We start from the raw sequence: 21,237 nt of genomic DNA, 5'->3' as shown, positions 1-21,237 counted from the left end.
ATATTCAGAATGGAAGGGTTGGTAGTTTCTATGATCACAAGGAAGCCTTTAAAGCAGAAGGCAACAAGGAGAAAGCAAGAAAGAGAAAGTGAGAGTGTGTGTGTTTGAGCACATGCATGAATGTGTGCGCTGCATGGAGTTAGGTGTTACCAGTTACTCTTTCAAGCAAAAGAGTAACAAGGAATGTGAGGAATCTATCACCACATTCATACAATGTCTGAATTTCAGCATTATTTAAATTCTCATCTGCTAATCAAACCATGTGAGAGGAGAGAAACTGGCACATAAGGAGCTTTACACCATTTACTACAAAAGACTACTCATATTGGACAGGCTATTTATACTACGTGTATGCTCACAGAGGACTGGGAAGGGAGCAGAACAGTCAGGTTTTGTTTCACAGCAGAAAAAGGGAAAATGTGGACTAGTGCCCTCACTGCACAAAACTTGGGGAAACCCAGTAATGACAACATGGTCACATTCAGGCTTAAAAAGTCTGCCCCGTGATCTCTGACTTGCTGGATGGTATCATAGCAAACTAAAGGAGGGAGGAAAAGGGGAGGTCTTTGTAGCCTGCAGAGAAGCTTGAAGGACAAGGAAAAGGGGACTACAACCAAAGGACATTACCCTGTAAAATCTGAATACTCTTCAACATGCCAACGTGTGCATCTTAGGGCTCACCTCCATCATTATGTGCTCACCTTACACACATATCTGCTTCATATTTCTTTCCATAAAGAATTCCTAATAAAGACGGGTTCTTGTTTCCTCTGAAATTTAGTGTTACATCATACACTGCTGAAACTGTTACAAAAAAGAAAATACGGCTGTTATATCAGCAATTCCAGCAACCACGTTGCTGGCATCCTTGCATCAGACAGCAACAGGGCCTTGCGCAAGCCTTGCATTAAATGATGTCAGGTGGCAGAGTTGTTCACTGCTTTGCCGTTACACATTGTATTTATCTGTATTAGCCACCTGACATTCACATCTAGGTAGCACGTGTGTTGTCAAAACACAGGACAACTTGATGAACTAAGCAACAATGACATAAATAAAAGGTTTATTATTTTTTAGGACTGGTATCTGTGAGTTATGTGGCACAAATTAATGGCTGACATGTCGAATGCTTATTACTGCCAACTCAAATTGTTATGGACATAATAAATAATAGAGTGCGCTACACTGTGCTACACAGAATATGCTCAACAACACATTCCAATTTAATACAAAGAGCAAGTAGCAGCTTGCCAGTACCTGTTCCCCTGAGACACTGGACAGCAGTGGTGAAACCTTTGGTTCTGGGCAACAGATGGTATTTCAGTTTAGGCAACCCCTTGGATTCAGCTACCTCCATACTGATACGATGCTTGGTCTCTGTAAAACGAGTTCCTTCACAGTACAGGAGAAACTAGAACAATGAGACAAAAGGCAAAGTCAAGGCCATCTTGAGATCAAACGAACCAAACAGAGTACCAAAAATTTGTGTAAAACAAACATACGTGCATGCACACACACTTCAATTGTCTCATTTGACCATCAAGTGTTAGGCAAAAGCATCACTCCACAGCTCATTTATCATTATATTTAATTTTAACAATACTGGTAGGAAATTTAAGATGACAATAAGTCTAAATGGTCATAACTCAAACATTTACTTAAAAAAAAGAAAAATCCCTTAAGGCTTTGGCTGGCTGGTGAGGGACTAACCCACAAATCAGAAAAAAGCAATCCAGATACCAGTACATGATCACTTCAGGGAAAAAAAGAAAAAAAAATTAGCACTAGCTACCTCGTTTAAAATTTGTACTGTACAACTAAATATACTTATCTGAAGACAGACTTGTTTGTCTGAAAGCTTTTCTGACTTCTTTTTCTTTTTACATTTGTATCAGATTTGTTCATAAAAAATGGTGTCTTTCTCTAAACACCTTTACTTTGTTCATCTTGTAAAGCACCAATCTGACTGTCGTATCCTATGTAACTATTAAAGACTTAAAATCATAGAATCACAGAATAGTTTTGGTTGGAAGGGACCTTAGAGATGATCCAGTTCCAACCCCTCTGCCACAGGCAGGGACACCTCCCATCAGACCAGGCTGCCCAAGGCCCCATCCAACCTGGCCTTGAACACCTCCAGGGATGGGGCAGCCACAGCTTCCCTGGGCAAACTGTTCCCCCTTGTCCTATCACTCCATGCCCTCGTAGAAAGCCCCCTCCCAGTTTTCTTATAGCCCTTTCAGTTACTGGAAGTTTGCTATAAGGTCTCCCCAGATTCTTCTCTTCTCCAGGTTGAACAACCCCAAATCTCTTCAGCCTCTTCTCATTGCACAGGTGCTCCAGCTTTGTAGCCCTCCTCTGGACCTGTTCTAACAGTTCCATATCCTTCTTATGTTGGGAATTCTCCCATACTGACCTCAAGCAGCACAAAACATGGATATGTCTTTCTCCTGCCTCTATATTGCCTCTGCTTTAGTTGAGGGAGAGAGACTAGAAGCAATACAAAGCCAAAAGCAGACAACCAAAGCCCTTCTGAGGGCCCTAGGGTGAATTTCTGCTTATCCCTGGCCTTTTTAAAAGGTGGACATCATTCCCATTGCACCAGCAACAGAAAGCATTGCTGCATTTTAGCCCACAAACCCCTGCAATCCCTAGCAAGCAACGGAGTAGGAGAAGGGCAGGTTGCTTCTACTCTCAAACAGCAGTATCACACAATGCTCCAACGCTGCAATTCAAAAGGAAGGTTTGTGGAATGCATCACTGTACATCTGCTATTTGTTAGTGCTCTGGTTGCCTGACTGTTTATCCACATAGCGTGTACCACAGAAGTTAAGTTTAACAGGCTGCCCAGGGAGGTGGTTGAGTCACCTTCCCTGGAGGTGTTTAAGGGACGGGTGGACGAGGCGCTGAGGGGCATGGTTTAGTGTTTGATAGGAATGGTTGGACTCGATGATCCGGTGGGTCTTTTCCAACCTGGTGATTTCATGATTCAGTAAGTTAAATCAATGTTAAAACTGCAAAGCCATAGAGTTGAGAGTTAGACCTGCCAGAATGCAGTAAGAGAATGGAAGTTGGTCCCACAATCTTCATTTGGCCCTTGAAAAATTAGGAAAATCTGACCAATCCCTACCACCAGTGGCGAGGACAGTGTAACACCACATTCTCAGCCCTCATCTGCAATGCAAGCTCCTTCCTCTATACCAAATTCTCACTTTCTTCACAGCACAGTGACCCTTCTGGATCAAGCACACAAGCGAGGTACAGCCTGTGCTGCAGCGCACACATGAGAAAGACCTCATGAAGGAAGGTTGCGTAGAACAGCTCTAATTGTGGCATTTGGAATGCACAAGAATTAGGAAATTGATTTACTCAAGTCATTTTAATCATGATTTAAATTACCGTGCAGGAAGTCTTGATTTAAACAATCAATGTTAACTACGTTTCGCATTTATATTTTGTAGTTGTTTTCCCTACAGACCATTCCTCAGTTCTCAATCACAGAATCATTAAAATGTATAGATTTGCAACTAAAGTACAGTCTTGAGATATTTTAATTGGTAAGGTTATTTTTTCTCCTCTTTTTTTTTTTTCTAACGCTAATCAGGAGAATATATTAAATGTAGCTCATACCCATATTCAAGCAATTAAGTAGTTTAAAATACATTCTCCAGATTCTTATTTTTTATACCTCCGTAATCATAGAAAATCAGGAATGACGATTCACCACGCAAGAGTTAAGGCTTAACTCTTTAAGCCTTTTTTTTTTTAAGTTTAAGGCTTAACTCTCTCACCATTCATTTTAATGAGTTGTACTGGATAATACTGAAAAAAATCACTTAAAATGCACAGACTCTTAAAATGTTTTACGAGCCAAATAACTGTACAACACATGATCTGCTATAAAAGTGAACCAATAAATTTATGAAAAAAATTGCATTCAGAGCTAAAAGGTTAATAGGTTGATTTAACCACTGTGTTGCTACAGTAAAATCTAACAACATCGCACACAATGAAACGTAGATGCTTCACCCTTGGCTTCAATTAATGTCAAAATAAAAAGGAAAAGCATAACTGCAAAAGCAGATATAAGCTTGCCATATGTTCTCACAGGCACTTTTTGGGAAACCTGTTATTTCACAGATCAATGAACACACTAACAAGAACTGCCCATCAAAGACCGCAGTCTGTGCACACACACCCCAATTCTCTCACTTCTCCAGAAAAGACTTTTGTTGATGTGCCTTTTTAGCCTACCGCAGAAAACGTAGCTTAAGATTATATAGATTCAATAGTCAAATACGGGCTGTTAAGTTTTTTTAATAGGTAAAAAAGAAGTTCAGACAAACTTAACAAGTAGTACACAAGCCTTATCAATAAACTACCACCAAGCTTCTGATCACCTGTGTAAGCTTCTGAACTGTTTTCCAAATGACTTCCACTACCAAGAGGCAAACTGAGCAACACCTACCAGCATATCCCAGAAGACCTCCTAAAACAGAGGACACGTTTTCTTTGGCAACAGCTACAGTACCACACAAGTATCTCAGTCACTGTTTCACTTCTAGCAGTCAATACTAGAGAAGGAACTTGACACTTACCCACATATACTCAGGATAATCAGCCAAACGTTTTAATCCTTCAATAACCGTATCTCTGTCTTCTTCCCATTTCCTTTTGCAGAAAACAATCTCAAGGAAGTACCACGTCCAGCCAATTAGGGGCACATATAGTAGCTCTCTCTTAGCAAGAACTTTGGAACTCTTGGAGAAGAGCAAAAACAATACAAAAAAGTCACTTGCTGATTGGTACAATGAGATCAAACAAAGACATTAAAGTTAAGATGATGAACAGTTGATGGTATTATATCTGGAAACTCAAATGCAAAGAAACTGTACGTGCATGGGTTTTAAACAGACCTATAGTCCTCCAGATTAAGGTAAAGCTCATGGCCCCACATACCCCTAGCACTCCGAAGCGTTCTGTCATAGTCCAGCCACACAAGAAGTCGATTTCAAAATTGTGATTCAAGATGATGATGACATGCTCTTTCCCAAATGTCTTCACCGTAGCCTCGTCAGAGAACAAGGTGCACTCTGTGCCTGACCACCACTCCAGCAGCATTACCAACTCTGACAGACATGAGAAGGCAGAGAGAGGAGTTAGGGGTGCCGCGCCTGGAAAGCATTTAGCATTTCATCTCCAACCTATTCAGTGACTACTACCTTCTAACTCCCAACACCACTGTCACGCTTTCAATCCAACCCAGGTGAGATGAAATGAGAACTTAGATGGGCATATACCAAATAACAACATCATCCTTAAGCAGAATTTAGGACATTGGGTGTATGCATTACGGATAATTTAACAAGTTTTTAACTGTGATGAGTTTGGGCATTTTATTATGAATGTGAAATTTTACGATCACCAGAAAAAAACCTAGAACTTTGTGCCTGAAAACAGATAGTCGAGTGGTTGATTGCTCCACTAACTGAGTACAGTTTCCCCCAGGTGGAATACAAATTATGCATAGAGGCAGCCTAATGCTTTTACTCAACATGAAACAAGCTTTATCGAGGTAAACAGACCAATAAAGGGCTTTTAAAGGGATACAGTGCCATAGATCATCCACAATAGATTTTAATATTAGAACACAGGATTCTAAGGTCATAAACACAGTGTCAGGAGCACCAGAGAATCAAGATAATTTATCAAAACGGGCAGGAATGGCAAACTATCTTTCTTTTCCTACAAAAGAAAGAATGAGCCCTTTGTCCTCTGTTTTCTCCAGCTTTTCAATACTCTAGCATCTCTCTTACTTTGCCTTGAACATTTCCTTCATTACCCACCCCTCTTATTTTCCACCTCCCCTGTTTTTCATCTTAAAAAAACCCTTCCGCTTAAATTCAGCAGGCACTGAATGTAGTTGCCGTGGTTAGCCTGTTTCTCTCATTTTGGTACAACCAGGCAGACGCAAGGCATTGCCTGTATCATGGGGCAACACAGGATGAGAATAGTTCATTCTTCCAGTAGGAACATTTGCTTCCATGCAAGTTGTAATCATTGATATCTTCTAATTTCAATGAGATATGGATGCAACCAAAATTTGATTGCACAAATATGGCAGGTAAAAAGTCCAACTCTTCCCACATTGCTAAGGCAAAAGTGCAAAATCAAAACTAGAAGGTTCTCCCACGGTTCTCTACACCAGGTTCCACCACACGGTATTTCATCTTTCTGTTGAGGGGTCATAGTTTGGCAAACTGGAGCCACACCTTCCTGCACAAGGGCTTCCGATCAGTGGGATCACAACAAGGTAATCTATCCGTACTGCTAAATAAGAGTGGGTCAAATTTTGCACCACATCAGAGAGAACAACAACACAGTATTTAGGAGAATGGTAGGTAAAACCGGTCAACCGAAGATACATAGCTTCTCTAGCACTAGTTTTTTCACTAGTATTTCCTCTGTGACCACTTATCCACCAGGCTATTCCCCTATATAATTTTTTAAGACTCACTCATTTGGAGGCATGACAAAGATTTGCAACTTGCTGATCAAGACAGCATAACCCTGGTCAACTGGAAATACAGCAGAGGAAAGACAGAATAATAGTTTATACCAACTAGAGGTTTCTATCATTGACTTCCAGCTTTGTTTCCTTTGCAAATGATGTGATCACTCATCTTCCTTGCTCTGGTTATCCTGACTCAGTAAAAGGGAAAAGAGGAAGAGCAAGAGCATCCTCAGTTGAGAGCTATGCTCTTCCAAGCAGGTGACTAGGAGAATGAAGCAGTGGTACCAAACAACAGTGTGGTATTCTGAGCAATCTTTCCTTTCCATTACTATCAATAAACTGAGGAGGAACAGCTCCAGAACCTGCTACCGTTGCTGCATTTTCTTATTGCAAATAAAATAAAATCAAATTGGTGTGTTTCTTCTTCAAAATCAGAAAAAATCTGCAGAGGCAGGTGTGGATGATTTTCTGCAGAGCATTTCTTGTACCATTCACTTTAAAATAGCAGAGGAGGCTTTGCTGAGAGATTTGCCAGAGTCCATACTGGGAAAGGAGAGTTGATGGGGCGGAGAATTAATACGAGGAAACAGATTGTCCTTTACAAGTGTACTGATAAATGATGTAATTATAACCAGGAGCGGAATCATTTTCTTTTTTGTTTGGCATGTGGGTTACAGCTATTTTGTGTGGCACCAATCCTATCGATGCCACAGGAAAGGGACGAGAACACGTGCACTGCTTAGAATATTTCCTATAGAGGACAAGAACATCTCACTACCACAGAGCCCCTCCTGCAGCTGGGGTCCTCCCCCCCAAAAATAACCTGGTTTTTGGCCTTACAAGTCACACAGAAACAAACAAGCACAACGCACCTCTTAGTTTTAAGTACTAACATCTGAGAGATTATTTCTGCAACTGGACTAAACCAAGTGCTCTCCAAAGGTATGAGTAGTCTGAAAGGAGCTGATGTAGGAGAGCTTGAAGCACAGACTACCTGTCATGAACTGCATGTGCTGCAAAGAGTTTATGTGCTTTTTTCCCCAAATGTCTGACATGAATACTGGATAGAGTCCATCTCCTTCCCCTTCTGAAGCTGCGCTTTATGTATTTGAGAAGAGACAGAGTGAGCACAGAGCCTGATTTTCAGTGGGCTAGAGTACAGAGCCAGATACACGATCAGCTGTGATTCTACCCCTGCACTCCGATCCTCTGCCAGATGGCCAGAGCAGCTTCTGTTACTGACAGCTCTGACATGAACACCCTCAGCCTAAAACTAAACAGCTTGGAGTAAGCGATCAAAACGTAGCATCCGGAACAGAACGCCAACCTATAGGTTCATTGCCAAAAGGCCTCCTCATAATGAAATATATTTCATTAAGAACGGCAACACTTGAACCGCTGCATTTACACAGCTTGCTTAATTCACCATAAATCACAAGTAAAGTGCATATTCTGTCAGCTCTTCCATTACAGCCCATCAGCACTCTGCAATCCCATGTAACATTTACATTAATTTTCATAGTTTAATTTCTCAACCATTTAATTCATAATAGGCTATACACAAGGGGTTATCCTAGATACAATACAATTATCTACTCAGCTTCTCCAAGCCTTTTTGAGCACTAGGGTAGGTTATCTTACACCTTGTATACACTGGAAATAACAGCATTTAAAACGTGATCTTTCCATGCACAATGTTAACTTGTAGAAATCAAGGGTCTGTACCTACAAGCCTTACAGGCACAAGCAGCTCATATCCTCAGAAAAGCCAGACTATTAATGCAACAATAGTTTTCAGGATAAGATCAGATTCTAGATTACTAAAAGCACATTAAGAAATTCTTAGAAGCAAGCAAAAAAAAAAAAATTAATCCCATAACCCCCCACTCCCCTCCAATCAAGCCAATTTTGAAGTTTCTATCTATAAATCCTTCCAATACCTTTTCTCTAGACAATTGCCTGTCACATTCTATTTCAATTCCTTTCTCCTGTGCTTCTCAGTCAACATTCTCAATAGGTAGGACAAAAATCACAGGAAATGCAAGCACAACACACTTAAAAAGAAAATTAACGAGATACTTTGATGAGCTTTTACTGGTTGTACTTCACACAGATGATTTAAGAAATGTGGGTGCCTGTCAGTGGACCACTCAACTGTAATTTAAGTACTAATTTCAGTGACTCATTTACCCGAAGTGGGAGTTGGATGCTGTGCTGAGCACTAAGGTAAGTGGCCGTGCGTACTGGGAGAGGATAGAGAATGGAAACAAATTAGATGATTCACTGCTGAAACAGTAGGTGACATTTGGACTAAGGAGCCTTCTAAACATTCCTTTTGGAAATCTAATCCCCTGTTAAGCCATATGAGGATGAAAAAAAAAGCCATCCACAGGGAGTAAGTTTTGCAGAGGTCTGAAAGGAGTACAGCAAAGCAGCTGCACTCACTGTAGAGCCACCTCACGGGCAGAAGAACAACACAGTGACAAATTGCTCAGGAGAGGAGACACTGGCATCACAGATTAACACTGTAGGGTGTGACAACTCTGAGCTGTCATGCACTTCATCTATAAAGGCATCTACACCAGATACTTTAAGGCTGACATCTCTTCTTTGCAGACCACACAGTCGACTCGGGCTCCTAAGCAGTCAATATCGCATGTATACACTCAAAGCAGTCTCTGTAATTCCCTCTTGCCCATCCCTTAGCTTAGCCTTTGATGCAGGATGAAGATGGTATTGAGACAGAATTGGCAATTTCCTACCAGCCAAGATAGAATAGGGGGTGGGAAGGAGTTTTACTTTCCACTTCATCTAAATAACATAGTGACAATATGTAGCAGTCACTTGATTTTTGCATGTTTTCCCAATATTTTAGAAAAGACGTCTGCTCTGAGCTACTCTGAAAGAGCCTATGGCTAACTCATCACTTCTGTCTCTGTGTGTATAGATATACACATATATATCTCTTTTATTTAATTAACAAAAAGAGAAACAATACCACTCTCCTCCCCAGCCCTCACGTCCCCTTCAGGCATACTCACGGCTCCAAAGCGAATAGGCAAGGCGACAATTTACTCGGCGATAAAACTGCTTGTTTATGGGCCAGAGGACTAGCGTGCATAGTTGAATGAAGTTAATGATCAGTCCACTCACAACAAAGACGAACCCAATGAGGAGGTGAACTATGAACTGGGTCTTCAGAAAGGCAATGAAGCCCATGATAACCACTCAGAAGCGCTTGCAAGGGCCGTCACTCAGAATAATTGTCCTGAAAGAGAAAGAAAAGAATCAAATGGAGACTGGATTTTCAAGCCCTGAGGAAGAAGGGCAAAGTGAGAGCCCTGAAACAGTCCACGCAAATTCAGCAACAGGAAGTCAATCCAACAAACACTCTGCTCTCCAAGCCTGCTTCACTCAGGTCTTCACTGAACAAACTGCTGATGGTGCACATCACTTCCAAAAATAGGAAGGAATCACTATTTGCAATCTACAGCCCACTAAGAAGATTATTGGTTGCGGAAGATGAATCTCACAATTCTCTCTAAACAAAGACAATGTAATTAGACTTAATGCTGGGAGGAACAGAGAAACCTGCCCTCACAGTGAAGCACTCAAGCCCCCATCAGTAAACAAGCTATACCGAGACTTTTATACCTACAGGGGTTGCTGTCCCTGAACTGCAACAGGAGCCTCAGCCCCCGGCACCCAATAAATAGCATGAGGAGCCCCTGGAGCTGTGTAAACGAACCAATGGTTCCTGGTCTGCCTTCAAAGCCACCGCTCTGTACACAATTCTCCAAACAAAGACGGAATGAGGACTACCAGAGGCTACAGAGACATAGTGTGCTTGCTTTGACTAGAAGAGTATAGCAGTTCATCTAGGGAGCAAGCTCTTCATCCTGCAGTGAATTTTGCTGGTCACACAGAGGAAAAAGTCTGGCAAAAACTAAGGTATAGAAATGGAAATTAGGTATTTTCACATCAAAAAAACCCATGCTGGAGCAAGTCTAGTAACTTCTCACTTTGTCAAGACACGGTTCCATGACTGAATATACCACTTAGCATGTGTGTGTGTGCGTGTGAGACAAAATGTAAAATAATGGAAAAACCTTAAGCTAGGAAGCAGCACAAACCTGATCAGGAAAGAGCTTTGTCACAGAATCTTGATTCCACTGAAGCAGACTGGAGCACATGCCATATTTACACCAAGTGCAGAAAGATGGGAGATGTATGAACCAGCAGAAAGTCACAGTAATTTAAGACAGACAAGTCTGATCCAATACAAATCATGCCAGTACAAAGTTAACCCAACAAAATGTATTTAATAAGCCTCCAGACTGAGTTTATTCTAAACCCTTGATTTGGCACTGGTCTTTTTGGCCTGTTGAGTATTAGACGCCCAACAGCCAGGCCAACCAGGATGTCAAACCACAGCCTCAACACCTCACTCAAAAAATGAAAGCATGACCCTAATCTTCTGCCACAGCCAAATATGCTCCGTCTTTGCCAGTGTTGCAAATGACCAGAACAACCAGTAGATGGTAACAAATACTTCTGATAAGCCAAGCATCCAAAGGCGGTACAGAAGTTCCTGATGCCCAAAAATAAAGTGTACGCCAGCTGTGGGGAATCAAACCATTTTTGTTTGCCACCTACTTATAATCTGATGCTACTTATAAAACTCAACAGCAGTTTTATTTGTGAATGCTTGTTTTCTACCATCTGATCTACAAAGGTACTGCGTTCCAAGGTACAGAGTGTCTAGCATTCACACAATTAAAAACTATCTGCATCATTAGTAATCTTCCCACTTCAGAACCACATTGCAGAGGAAAAAGGAAGCCTGTTTCAACAGAGCCACTATTGTGCCTACCACAGAAAGCAAATCAAGCTGAAGCACCCAGCACTGAAGCTTATGATGAATAATCTAAATTCTTAGTGTTTTCCTGTAAGAACAGGAGAAATACTTCTTTCACTAATAAATTATTTTAAGAACAGCTGTTGAGAAGCAGAGACTTCTGTTTAAAAAGAAACAAATGGGGCACTCCTCCCTCTCCCCTCCCTGAAGCATTGCAGGGTAGAGGTGTCTCATACAGCCAAAACACCACACCAGCATTCACACGTGTGAGAGGCAGCTGTATGGGATGATTTTGGCTGAGACAGAGTTAATTTTCTTCCTAGTACATATTCTTCCTAGTATTAATAAATTCACTTGGAATTTATTAATAATGTCCCCCAATCTACAGGGAAGACGGAGGGAATAATTTTGCTTTCTCTTTCACTTCTCCTTTCTTCCTCAGGCTGGCTATAACAGCTGTGAAACGTCTGAACATCCTCGGAAAGTACAAGCCAGCATGTTCTTACTGCTTGCTGTGTCTCCTGAATGTTCAAGTCTTGTTTATGGTTACAATTTTTTTTTGTTGTTTTAAAGAACATCAGCCAGAGATCTGCCCTGAGGCTGGACAGTCACAGAATCATAGAATCATTAGATTGGAAAAGACCTTAAAGATCATCAACTCCAACCATACCTGTCTAATACTAAATCATGTCCCCACGCACCTCTTTTTTAAACACCTCCAAGGATGGGGACTCAACCACCTCCCTGCACAGCCTCTGACAGTGCCCGATACCCTTTCTGTGAAAAAATTTTTCCTAATGTCCACCCTAAACCTCCCCTGACACAGCTTGAGGCCATTCCCTCTTGTCCTGTCCCCTGTCACTTGGGAGAAGAGGTCAGCTCCCTCCTCTCCACAACCTCCTTTCAGGTACTTGTAGAGAGCAATAATGTCTCCCCTCAGCCTCCTCTTCTCCAGGCTAAACAACCCCAGCTCTCTCAGCTGCTCCTCGTAAGACCTGTTCTCCAGACCTGTACGGATCAGTCGCTCAGCTTTTGGGAGCAAGCAATTTTCTGCTCAAGAGAAAGGATATAGACGGTACACACCATAAGCCACCCTGTGGTTTTATCCACATGACCAGGGAGAGGATGTTGAGTAAGTGGGATAGAAAACCTATCTTGACCCTAGAGATATGGGTACGTGAGTTGTAAGGAAAACAAAAATCATAAAGTAGGGGTTTTCCATTAAAATTTCTGCTCCAGCTTCCAGCAGGAAGTTTCCCAGACAGAACAGAAGGGCTCATCTTACTTCTGATCCTCTTGAAGGGACTTCCTATTAATTTTTACAAAAAGTAAAAACCAAAATACTATGACTAGGATTAGAGGAGCCATACCTCCAGCCAGGTGGATTGATTATATCACAGTCCCACAGACCCACCAAGGCAAGCATCATGTGCTCATAATACTGGAGGCATCGATGGTTGGAAATATATCCTGTGACCCATGCTATGGCCTGGAACATTGTCCTGGGCCGTAAAAAGCAAGTACTGTAATGACACAGCACCCCAGGAAGAACTGATCCAGACAATGGGACTAATTCCCAAATCTTCCTCACAGACACCTGAGCAGTGGTGATGGAACCAGAACCTGCTTCAGCAACTGCTGCCCAGCAACTTCCTTGAGATCAACATCATCAGCCCACAGACTGTGGATACGAGCCACATCAGATTCACCAACTGTGAGCTCCAGGATGCAGTACGTGACAATCAAACACCACATACCATCTCCCTCCTGCCCTGAAGGGCTGTTATGACAGATGGAACCCAAAGTCATGGACTAAATGAACTCAACAGATACCATGGAGGGGTGGCCCACAGGCTAAGGGAATGATATATAAATAAAATCAAAGAGGGAAAGTGGTGGTGGTTACTTGCAAAGTATAAGACCTGAGCATGATGCAAATGTTATAAGGGTGGATAATGCCCTAGTTTTGACTGGCATAGAGTTAATCTTCTTCCTTGTAAGGCAGGAAGTGCACAAGAAGCTGGGAGGGGACACAGCCAGAACAGCTGACCCAAACTGGTCAAAGAGATATTTGACAGTATATAACACCATGTTCAGTATTTAACTAGGGGAGCTGGCTGCAGGGGGAATTACTCCTTGGGAGCGAGGCAGGAATTGACTTTCCAGGCAGTAAGCAGTTCCGCTGTTTATCATTCACTCTGTAAATTCTTCTATTGTTATTTTTTGTTATCATTATTTTTCTCTTCCTGTGCTGTACTACTAAACTCTTTTTATCCCACCCCACAAGTTCTACCCTTTCTTTTTGATTCTCCTCCCCATCCTACTAAGGTGGGAGAGGAGCGAGCAAGTGGCCACATGGTCATCGTCGGCTGGGGCTAAACCACAACATCATGATATTCAGCGTTTGACTCCCTAACACAGAAATGGGCCCATTCATCTTTTTCACTGGCATGTTCTTAAAGTCACGGAATCACAGAACGACCCGAGTTGGAAGAGACCCACAAGGATTATAAATTCCAACTCCTATCCCTGCATAGGACAACCCCAAAATTTACACCATGTGTCCGAGTGCATCGTCCAAATGCTTCTTGAATATTGTCAGACTTGGTGCCACGACTGCTTTCCTGGGAAGCTGTTCCAGTGCTACATCACCCTCTGAGTGAAGAACCTTTTCCTAATATCCAACCCGAACCTCCCCTGGCACATCTTTCTGCCATTCACTCTGGTCCTGTCTGGGGTCACCAAGGAGAAGACATCAGATCCTCCTCCTTCCCTTGTGAGGAAGCAGTAAAGTGCTATGAGGTCCCCCCTCAGTCTCCTCTTCTCCAGGCTGAACAGATCAAGTGACTTCAGCTGCTCCTCATATGACTTCCCCTCTAGACCTCCTCTGTGGCCTCCTCTGGATACTCTCCAGTAGCTTGATATTCTTTTTATATTGCAGTGCCCAAAACCGCACCCAGTACTCAATGTGGGGCCACACCAGTGTGGAGCAGAGTGGGACAATCACCTCCCTCAACCAGCTAGCAATGCTGTGCTTGATGCACCCCAGGACACAGCTGGCCCTCATGGCTGCCAGGGCTCACTGTTGGCTCATGTTCGACTCACCATCGACCAGAAGCCCCAGATCCCTTTCCGCAGGACTGCTCTCCAGCCTCTCACTCCCCAGTCTGTATGCGCATCCAGGGTTGCCATGTCCCAGGTGCAAAACCAGACACTTGTCCTTGTTAAATTTCATGTGGTTGGCAACTGCCCAGCCCTCTAATTTGTCCAGATACTTCTTGTTGCCTCTTTGCCCTCAAGAGTGTCAACAGGTTCCCCCAGTTTCGGGTCACCAGTGAAGTTCATTAGTAAAACTTCAAGTCTTGCATCCAGGCCATTTCATAGAATCATAGAATCATAGAATAACCAGGTTGGAAGAGACCCACCGGATCATCGAGTCCAACCATTCCTATCAAATTTATGAACATATTGAAGAGTACTGGTCCTAAGATGGATCACTGCGGAACTCCGCTACTGACTGGTCGTCAGCCCAATGTGACTCCACTCACTATGACCCTTTGAGCCCAACGCATCAGCCAATTGTTCCCCCACTGCATCATATGTTGATCCAGTTATTTGCTGGACATTTTATTTAGGAAGCTACTGTAAGCAACAGTATCAAAGGCCTCACTGAAATCCAGAAAGATTACATCAACTGGTTTTCCTTGGTCAGCTAGGCGGGTAACCTTGTCAGAGAAGGAAATTAAGTTTGTCAGGCTGGACCTTCCTTTTATAAACCCGTGTTGCCTTTCAGGTGTTTTTCAGTAGCTCCCAGAATAACAGTCAGTTTATTAAATACAACCAAACATTAAACAGCAAGTTCTTTACCTCCAAGATCAAAGTTATAATTTTCATCTGGTCTCTCTCAAAGAACAGTTCAAACAAACCAGAAAGGGGAAAAGTGCTTTTCTCTCTCTGCACACAAGTATTTCTTGAATTCCTAATTGCCTTCCATACAGCACAGGCAGCTTTGCTGATGACTCTGTCTATCATACTCATCAACCAAGTCCTTACTGCCTATCAGTGCACAGCTTGGGCCCTTTCAGATAAAAGCCCAAAGTGCATCCAAAAGGCACGAGGAAGAACTGAAATGTCAAGTATTACCTTCAAATAAAATGGTTTGGCTCCACTTCCATGGACTCTCTGCTTTGAGCACAGCATAGAGCACTTCAGTATTTGTCCCTTACATGAAGGACATTGCCAATTAGAGACCCAGGAGAACACATCTCTCTTTACCAGACAGAAAGCTGGGAACATTGCAGTTTGTTGCTTCTCCGGCTTAGGTACACATGGAAAGCAGGATTTATCACTCATGCACCAGTGCTGTGCCCACATGCTGGACACCATCTCACTCTGGTGGATTCCAGAGCTGCACGGGTCTGGCAGACAACATAGCGCAGCCCTCTCACGTGCCTGCACCTGGGCTCGCTGCAACCCTGGGCATCTGGGAACCACAAGTCTTGCCACTATTGCTGCAGGTCAAAGAGAACAGGAGCCAGAGCACAGCTGGTTCATCTCCGGCACCTCTCAAGGACAGCATTTGCCCAATTGCTCCGTAAAGCATAGCTGGTTCACTTGCACTTCCTCTCAAAACAGGCTGGGATCAACTGAAAACTAGGTTAGTCATCTTGCCTGATCCTTCCGGTTTCAATGATGGATATAGAACCTGTCAGTGTCCCTTTTGCCAACCCCTCATTTAATTGTATTTGATTTTTAAGACAATTAGAAGTTAATCTTAACCCAGGAACTCTTTATTATTCTGCATTCCTGCACACATAGGATAGCCAGGCAATTCAAGGACAGGCAAACAGGCAAAGGGCGGTGAGCACTCATTTCGTTGAATCTCACAGCCAGGCTGGGCAGAGGATGTGGGAATCAGAATTTGCTGGAACAAGGAGAAGCAACACTTCTGCATCTGACACATCTATTAAGACCAGCTAAGCAAAGCGTGTAGGAAGTAAATAAACATCTGCCCTAGATTAAGACAGCAAGTCATAGAATCATAGAATCACCAGGTTGGAAAACACCCACCAGATCATTGAGTCCAACCATTCCTATCAAACACTAAACCATGCCCCTCAGCCTTGGCACTATTAATTTTTTCTTTTTTTAAAGTATACCCATATCATGCACATACACAAAGACCTGCTGGAAAAACCTTTTTCCCTCCCCTTTTTTCCTAAAGCACCTTCTAACTTCACAACTTCCACCACAAAGCCTCCATTTCCTCCTGCGTAGCCACACTGTGAACTGCAAGCAACTTTAGCAGTCTCCCTGCTTTCATGTCTTCACCAAGTGCCTGCTTTTCACAGCCATGCTGAGAGACACCACTAGCACAAAACCCATCTCAAACGAAGTGGCACTCTGTCATCATTGCTTTTTGATGCCTTACCTTGCAGGGTTATTTGACTTTATGATCAGAGAACACTCCCCATAGAACTCATCTTTACCTTCTCCAATGACAAAGGTCTTAAATGCTTTGCATTCTTCTGGGCTTTCTCCCTTATTCATATACTTCCTCAAACAAAGGGCAAGAAGGTAGACGTCCTACAACTTTCTTGGGCACAGAGTTATATCTTGAGGCTCCATGTTCACATGGATGCTCTAGTATCCAAAATCTACTATATGTCTCTCAGTAGAAGGAAGAATACAGCCTTTCTCTTTTACCCAGCTTTCTATATTCATGGAAATACTAATGAATTAACCGCTTTGAGATTTCTACTTCTCTATTAAATGTCACCGAAATGTGCCACCAAGTTCAAAAGCCATCAGAAAGGAAAATGACAGAGACAGTGTGATTGCATCAGCCCCATTTCATTAAGAAACCAGGTTAGAAAATCACAGATGCAGAACATGCATTAAGCACATTACAGCCGTTTCATGAAAAGTAGTTATTTATGAACTCAAAATTAAAAATTAAGCCATTAATCATTCTGTACTATAGTATTTCCACTTTGAACTCTAAGTTTTAATTAATTTATGGCTGTCATGTGTGTACAATTCCTCTGAAGTTCATGAGGTCTGCATCAATATGAGCATGAAATTAGAAATCGGTCCACTGATTCTAATATTCCAACCCAGTTAATATTAACATGTTAGACAACAACACCGCACCAGCCAGTACTTACTTCTCCGGCCTTTTGCCTTCATTTTTTATGAGCATGCTGTTGCCATTTTCCAGCTGCTTCCACTCTATGATTCCATATTTGTCTCCACTTATGAAACTAGTTACAGGCATCTTTTGCTCTGAATGCATTGTCTGCACCTTGAACTCTAGTATTTTACCTTCCTCATAAAATATTTTCTAGTTGAGAAATTGAGTGAAACCCTTACAATACTGAATTCTACCTTTTACCATCATATTTTACAACACTATTTTTCAGATTGAGCTTTGTAAGCCTCCTTGATGTCTGTAAAAACTTGGCAAGACCTATCTGTGAAGAAAGGCAAATAATGTTGCAAATCAGTAGCAGTACAAAAGGAATTTTGTTTGCCATATCTCATCAAGAGTTTCCTCAGCATTTTTCAGACTACTATGAAAATTCTGATCATCAAAAGCACACGAAGAAAATTAAAACCTGTTTTATTCAGAGTAGTAATTATCTATTCCATGAGCTGCTTCATATATATGAGTAGGACAGGTATAGAGAGCAGCAGCCAGGAGCTGAAGAAAACACCTCTTCTCTCAGTATACTTTCTACTCTCCAGATTTTGCAGATGACTCGACTCGGGCTACTTCTCTTTTAAAAGCAGCTGTGAAAATCACTAGCTATCCAACAGTTAAGGCAGAGATGTGAAAGGAAGTTTTTGATGCCACTGACTACACATAAATGTTTGGTGGATAAACAGAAGTACAGGTCCCAGTCTAGTTGTCCTAGCACTCCTCGGAAGTACTACACTTCCACAGGGGCAGCAGATTATTTTCCTGGACATTCATGGGACATACCACACAATTCCATGAGATCCAACACAAAAAACCGAGACACTGCCTGTAACTCCTTTTATTTAACAAATTAAGAAAATCGGCTACAATCACCTTCAAAAGAGTTCCTTCTGAGTGGACACACAGCTGCCTATGATCCTATCAAAGCTCACAGCAATTCCACAGATCATTTTCTGAAAGGCTGTTGAGGATCTCCCATCATTTTTGCTTTCACATCTTCTACCAACAAAAAAATGGGTTCCTTTGAGCACCAGATTGATCTTTGGGAAGAGAAAGAAATTACAGGGAGCCAGGTGTGGTGAATAGACTGGCTGCTCAAGCACAATGATGAAGTTATTAGCTGAAAACTGCTTCACACACGAAGAATTGTGGGCTGGCACACACTGACATTTTCCAACCGAAGGTAAAAAAATGCGTATATTTAAAGATGTGTCCACTCACATTGAGTGAAGCAGTTAAGTTGAGCCTTGTGTCACTGTGACAGGTTAGATCATGTTCTATAACCACCTCTTTTTTTCTCTCCTCCCACTCTTGGTTTCTGAGCTACAGTGTTAGTCTTGTTTCTTTTGCATTGGACCTTGTATGTTGATCACCTAACGAGTTGCATTCGATGCTTAGAAGTAATTACCTCAGTCACATTCAAGAAATAATTTTTCCTTGCAGAATATGCAATACTTTTGTAGCTAAAGGATAAAAATGCAGTGACTATCCAGTTTTTAAAAGTGTAATGATATATTCATAACAAACACCCCTGATAAAGGACAACATTTGTGAAGAAAGTAGGAAATTAATGGTGTTCCACTTCTTGCACCGTACCACATCTGCTTCTGGGATGAGGAATTTGGGAACCTGACCCATGTGATGCAGAAGCCATACAAAACCAACAGACAGAGAATTTAACAAGGGCTAATGAACCAATCCAAGAGTTCAAAAAAAGCAAACTGAGGCTCCTGCCTACTCTGACACGGCACCACTAAAAGCAGTCTCCACTCGGGCCTGTTTTATTTTAGAAGTATCGTTTTAGAAGAACCAGGAGCAACCACAGCTGTCTAAGTACGCCAGAAAACATAGCTCAGATCAACAGCAGTGAGTCAGTATAGCTAATAAGCAAATAAAAGGAAATAAGGTATAACAACAGTTCTGGTATCCATTTGAACAGTTTGTACTAAGGACTCTCCAGATATGCTGTAAAAATAGACAGCTATTCAATCACATCCCACACAGCATTACAAACTGTCTACTACAGACCTAGCCTTTTAAATCTAAGCGTGACAAGAAGATTAACTTAGTTTTTCACACAATATAGGTCTAATTTCCTGCACATCCCTCACTGAAATGCAAAGCTGATTCAGAGTTCATTAAAAATCCTGTTTGTCGTGATTTTTTAAAATTTAAGTGTATGGAAAGGGACCTTAAGCCAAACTTAGATCTCAAAGATGCAAATTTGTTTGAGTTGTGAGAACTAGGAAAATGATCTCAAAAAGAAAAAAATGCTACTGAGTTACCATCATGAAATGAGATGAAAAGTTATTACTTGAAATTTTGTCAGTCTTGGCACTGAAACAGCATCACAGCCAGTTTCTAGAAAAGGTCAAGAGTTAAAGATTGTCACCACTATCTGTTTGAAATACAGTCATTATTTTGGTCTTGAACTACAGTCTACTTAATCAAAGAAATTTCCACTAGTGTCAATACGTTTGACTCAGTACCTGTAGAGATTTTTGATGAGACTAGTCTATTTCCATCAATTAGAAAGTCTTTTGCTTGACTCATCATCCTAATGAGATGCAAATACCTCAAGGTTAAAAACAAAACAAAACAAAACTAAAACACGCTGTGCACACTGTTCTGACATTTATCATCCCTTAACAGGCACACAGAATGAGAGGTCCTGAAGTAGTTACTTCATTTTCTTCCACCACAGGCAAAGCGTAGGCATTAACTCCAGGCATGATGTGATGGTCACTCAAAACAATAACAACTACACGAGAAGCACACAACCCCAACACGAACACTAATTCATGCCTCCTCCACTCTATAAATCTTTAATTTTATTAATAAAAGACTAAGTTTATCAATTAAACTTCAGGAAAGAGCAGGTTACAAAATAAAATGCATAGAAGAATACTTTCCGTGTACCAGCAAGCCCCACTGGGAAGGGACCACAGGAACGCAGCCCCCCACTGCACTATGAAGAGCATCCATAAGAGGTCCGTACCCTACCAGGACATCAGCCTCAGTGCTCCTTCCCAGTTTTAAAATGCAGGGCAGCTTCCTAACACAATATGGGTCACTCTAAAAAAAAAACAACTCAGGATAACCGGTTGTTTAATTTGTATTTTGTAGCTTGTAGACCACAGAATATGTAAACAAAACAAAAAAACCTCATTCAAACAACTCGATGGAAGCAGGAGATTACACAGCTCCTGATACCACATATCCCTGCATTTGAGGGACAGATTTCCCTCTTCCTTGCTCTAGATGATGGGTCACTGACAGAAGTAAGCCTCCTTGCCAGCTGTGGAGAGCACTGTGCTTATGCCTCTGCTAGAGGTGAAAATTATTTTTTCTAACTTGTTGCTACAATATTACTGCTGAAAGCATAAAAAAAAAATATTCAAATGGCTGTTTTCCAGATTTAATTTCAACCATTTCCTTTTATCTTACTCTGCATACAAACCAAAGGAGCGCCAAGTATGCAAAAATTCAATTTCTCCTCAGCGTACATGCCTCTATTTAAACAAATGAATCAGTAACCAAAATTAATCCTGACTTGCTTAGAAAGCTGCTAGCTTCAAGGCCACCAACACAAGGAATCACAGCTTGAGAACCCTTCCTCACTGCAAGCATCTCCATCAATGAAGAGAGTAATGGTGTTTTCAT

At 41.8% G+C, this 21,237-nt stretch overlaps 1 protein-coding gene across 2 annotated transcripts in view; it reads right to left on the bottom strand.

The window, feature by feature from the left end:
* The window catches only part of AGPAT3 (1-acylglycerol-3-phosphate O-acyltransferase 3), a 56,146-nt gene that overhangs the window by 8,349 nt on the left and 26,560 nt on the right, over positions 1 to 21,237 (bottom strand). For both annotated transcript variants that reach the window (XM_069872697.1, XM_069872705.1), the window contains exons 2-6: positions 9,556 to 9,782; positions 4,960 to 5,129; positions 4,599 to 4,760; positions 1,258 to 1,411; positions 702 to 804 (exon numbers count right to left, since the gene is read on the bottom strand). In XM_069872697.1, coding sequence (XP_069728798.1) covers positions 702 to 804; positions 1,258 to 1,411; positions 4,599 to 4,760; positions 4,960 to 5,129; positions 9,556 to 9,733 — 767 coding nt within the window. In that variant the 5' untranslated portion in view covers positions 9,734 to 9,782. The remainder of the gene's footprint in view (positions 1 to 701; positions 805 to 1,257; positions 1,412 to 4,598; positions 4,761 to 4,959; positions 5,130 to 9,555; positions 9,783 to 21,237) is intronic.

The sequence above is a fragment of the Phaenicophaeus curvirostris genome, chromosome 1 (assembly GCF_032191515.1).
Source record: "Phaenicophaeus curvirostris isolate KB17595 chromosome 1, BPBGC_Pcur_1.0, whole genome shotgun sequence".
Classification (NCBI taxonomy): domain Eukaryota; kingdom Metazoa; phylum Chordata; class Aves; order Cuculiformes; family Cuculidae; genus Phaenicophaeus; species Phaenicophaeus curvirostris.
The sequence above is the reverse complement of the archived record's forward strand: the minus strand, read 5'-3'. Positions and strand labels throughout refer to the sequence as shown.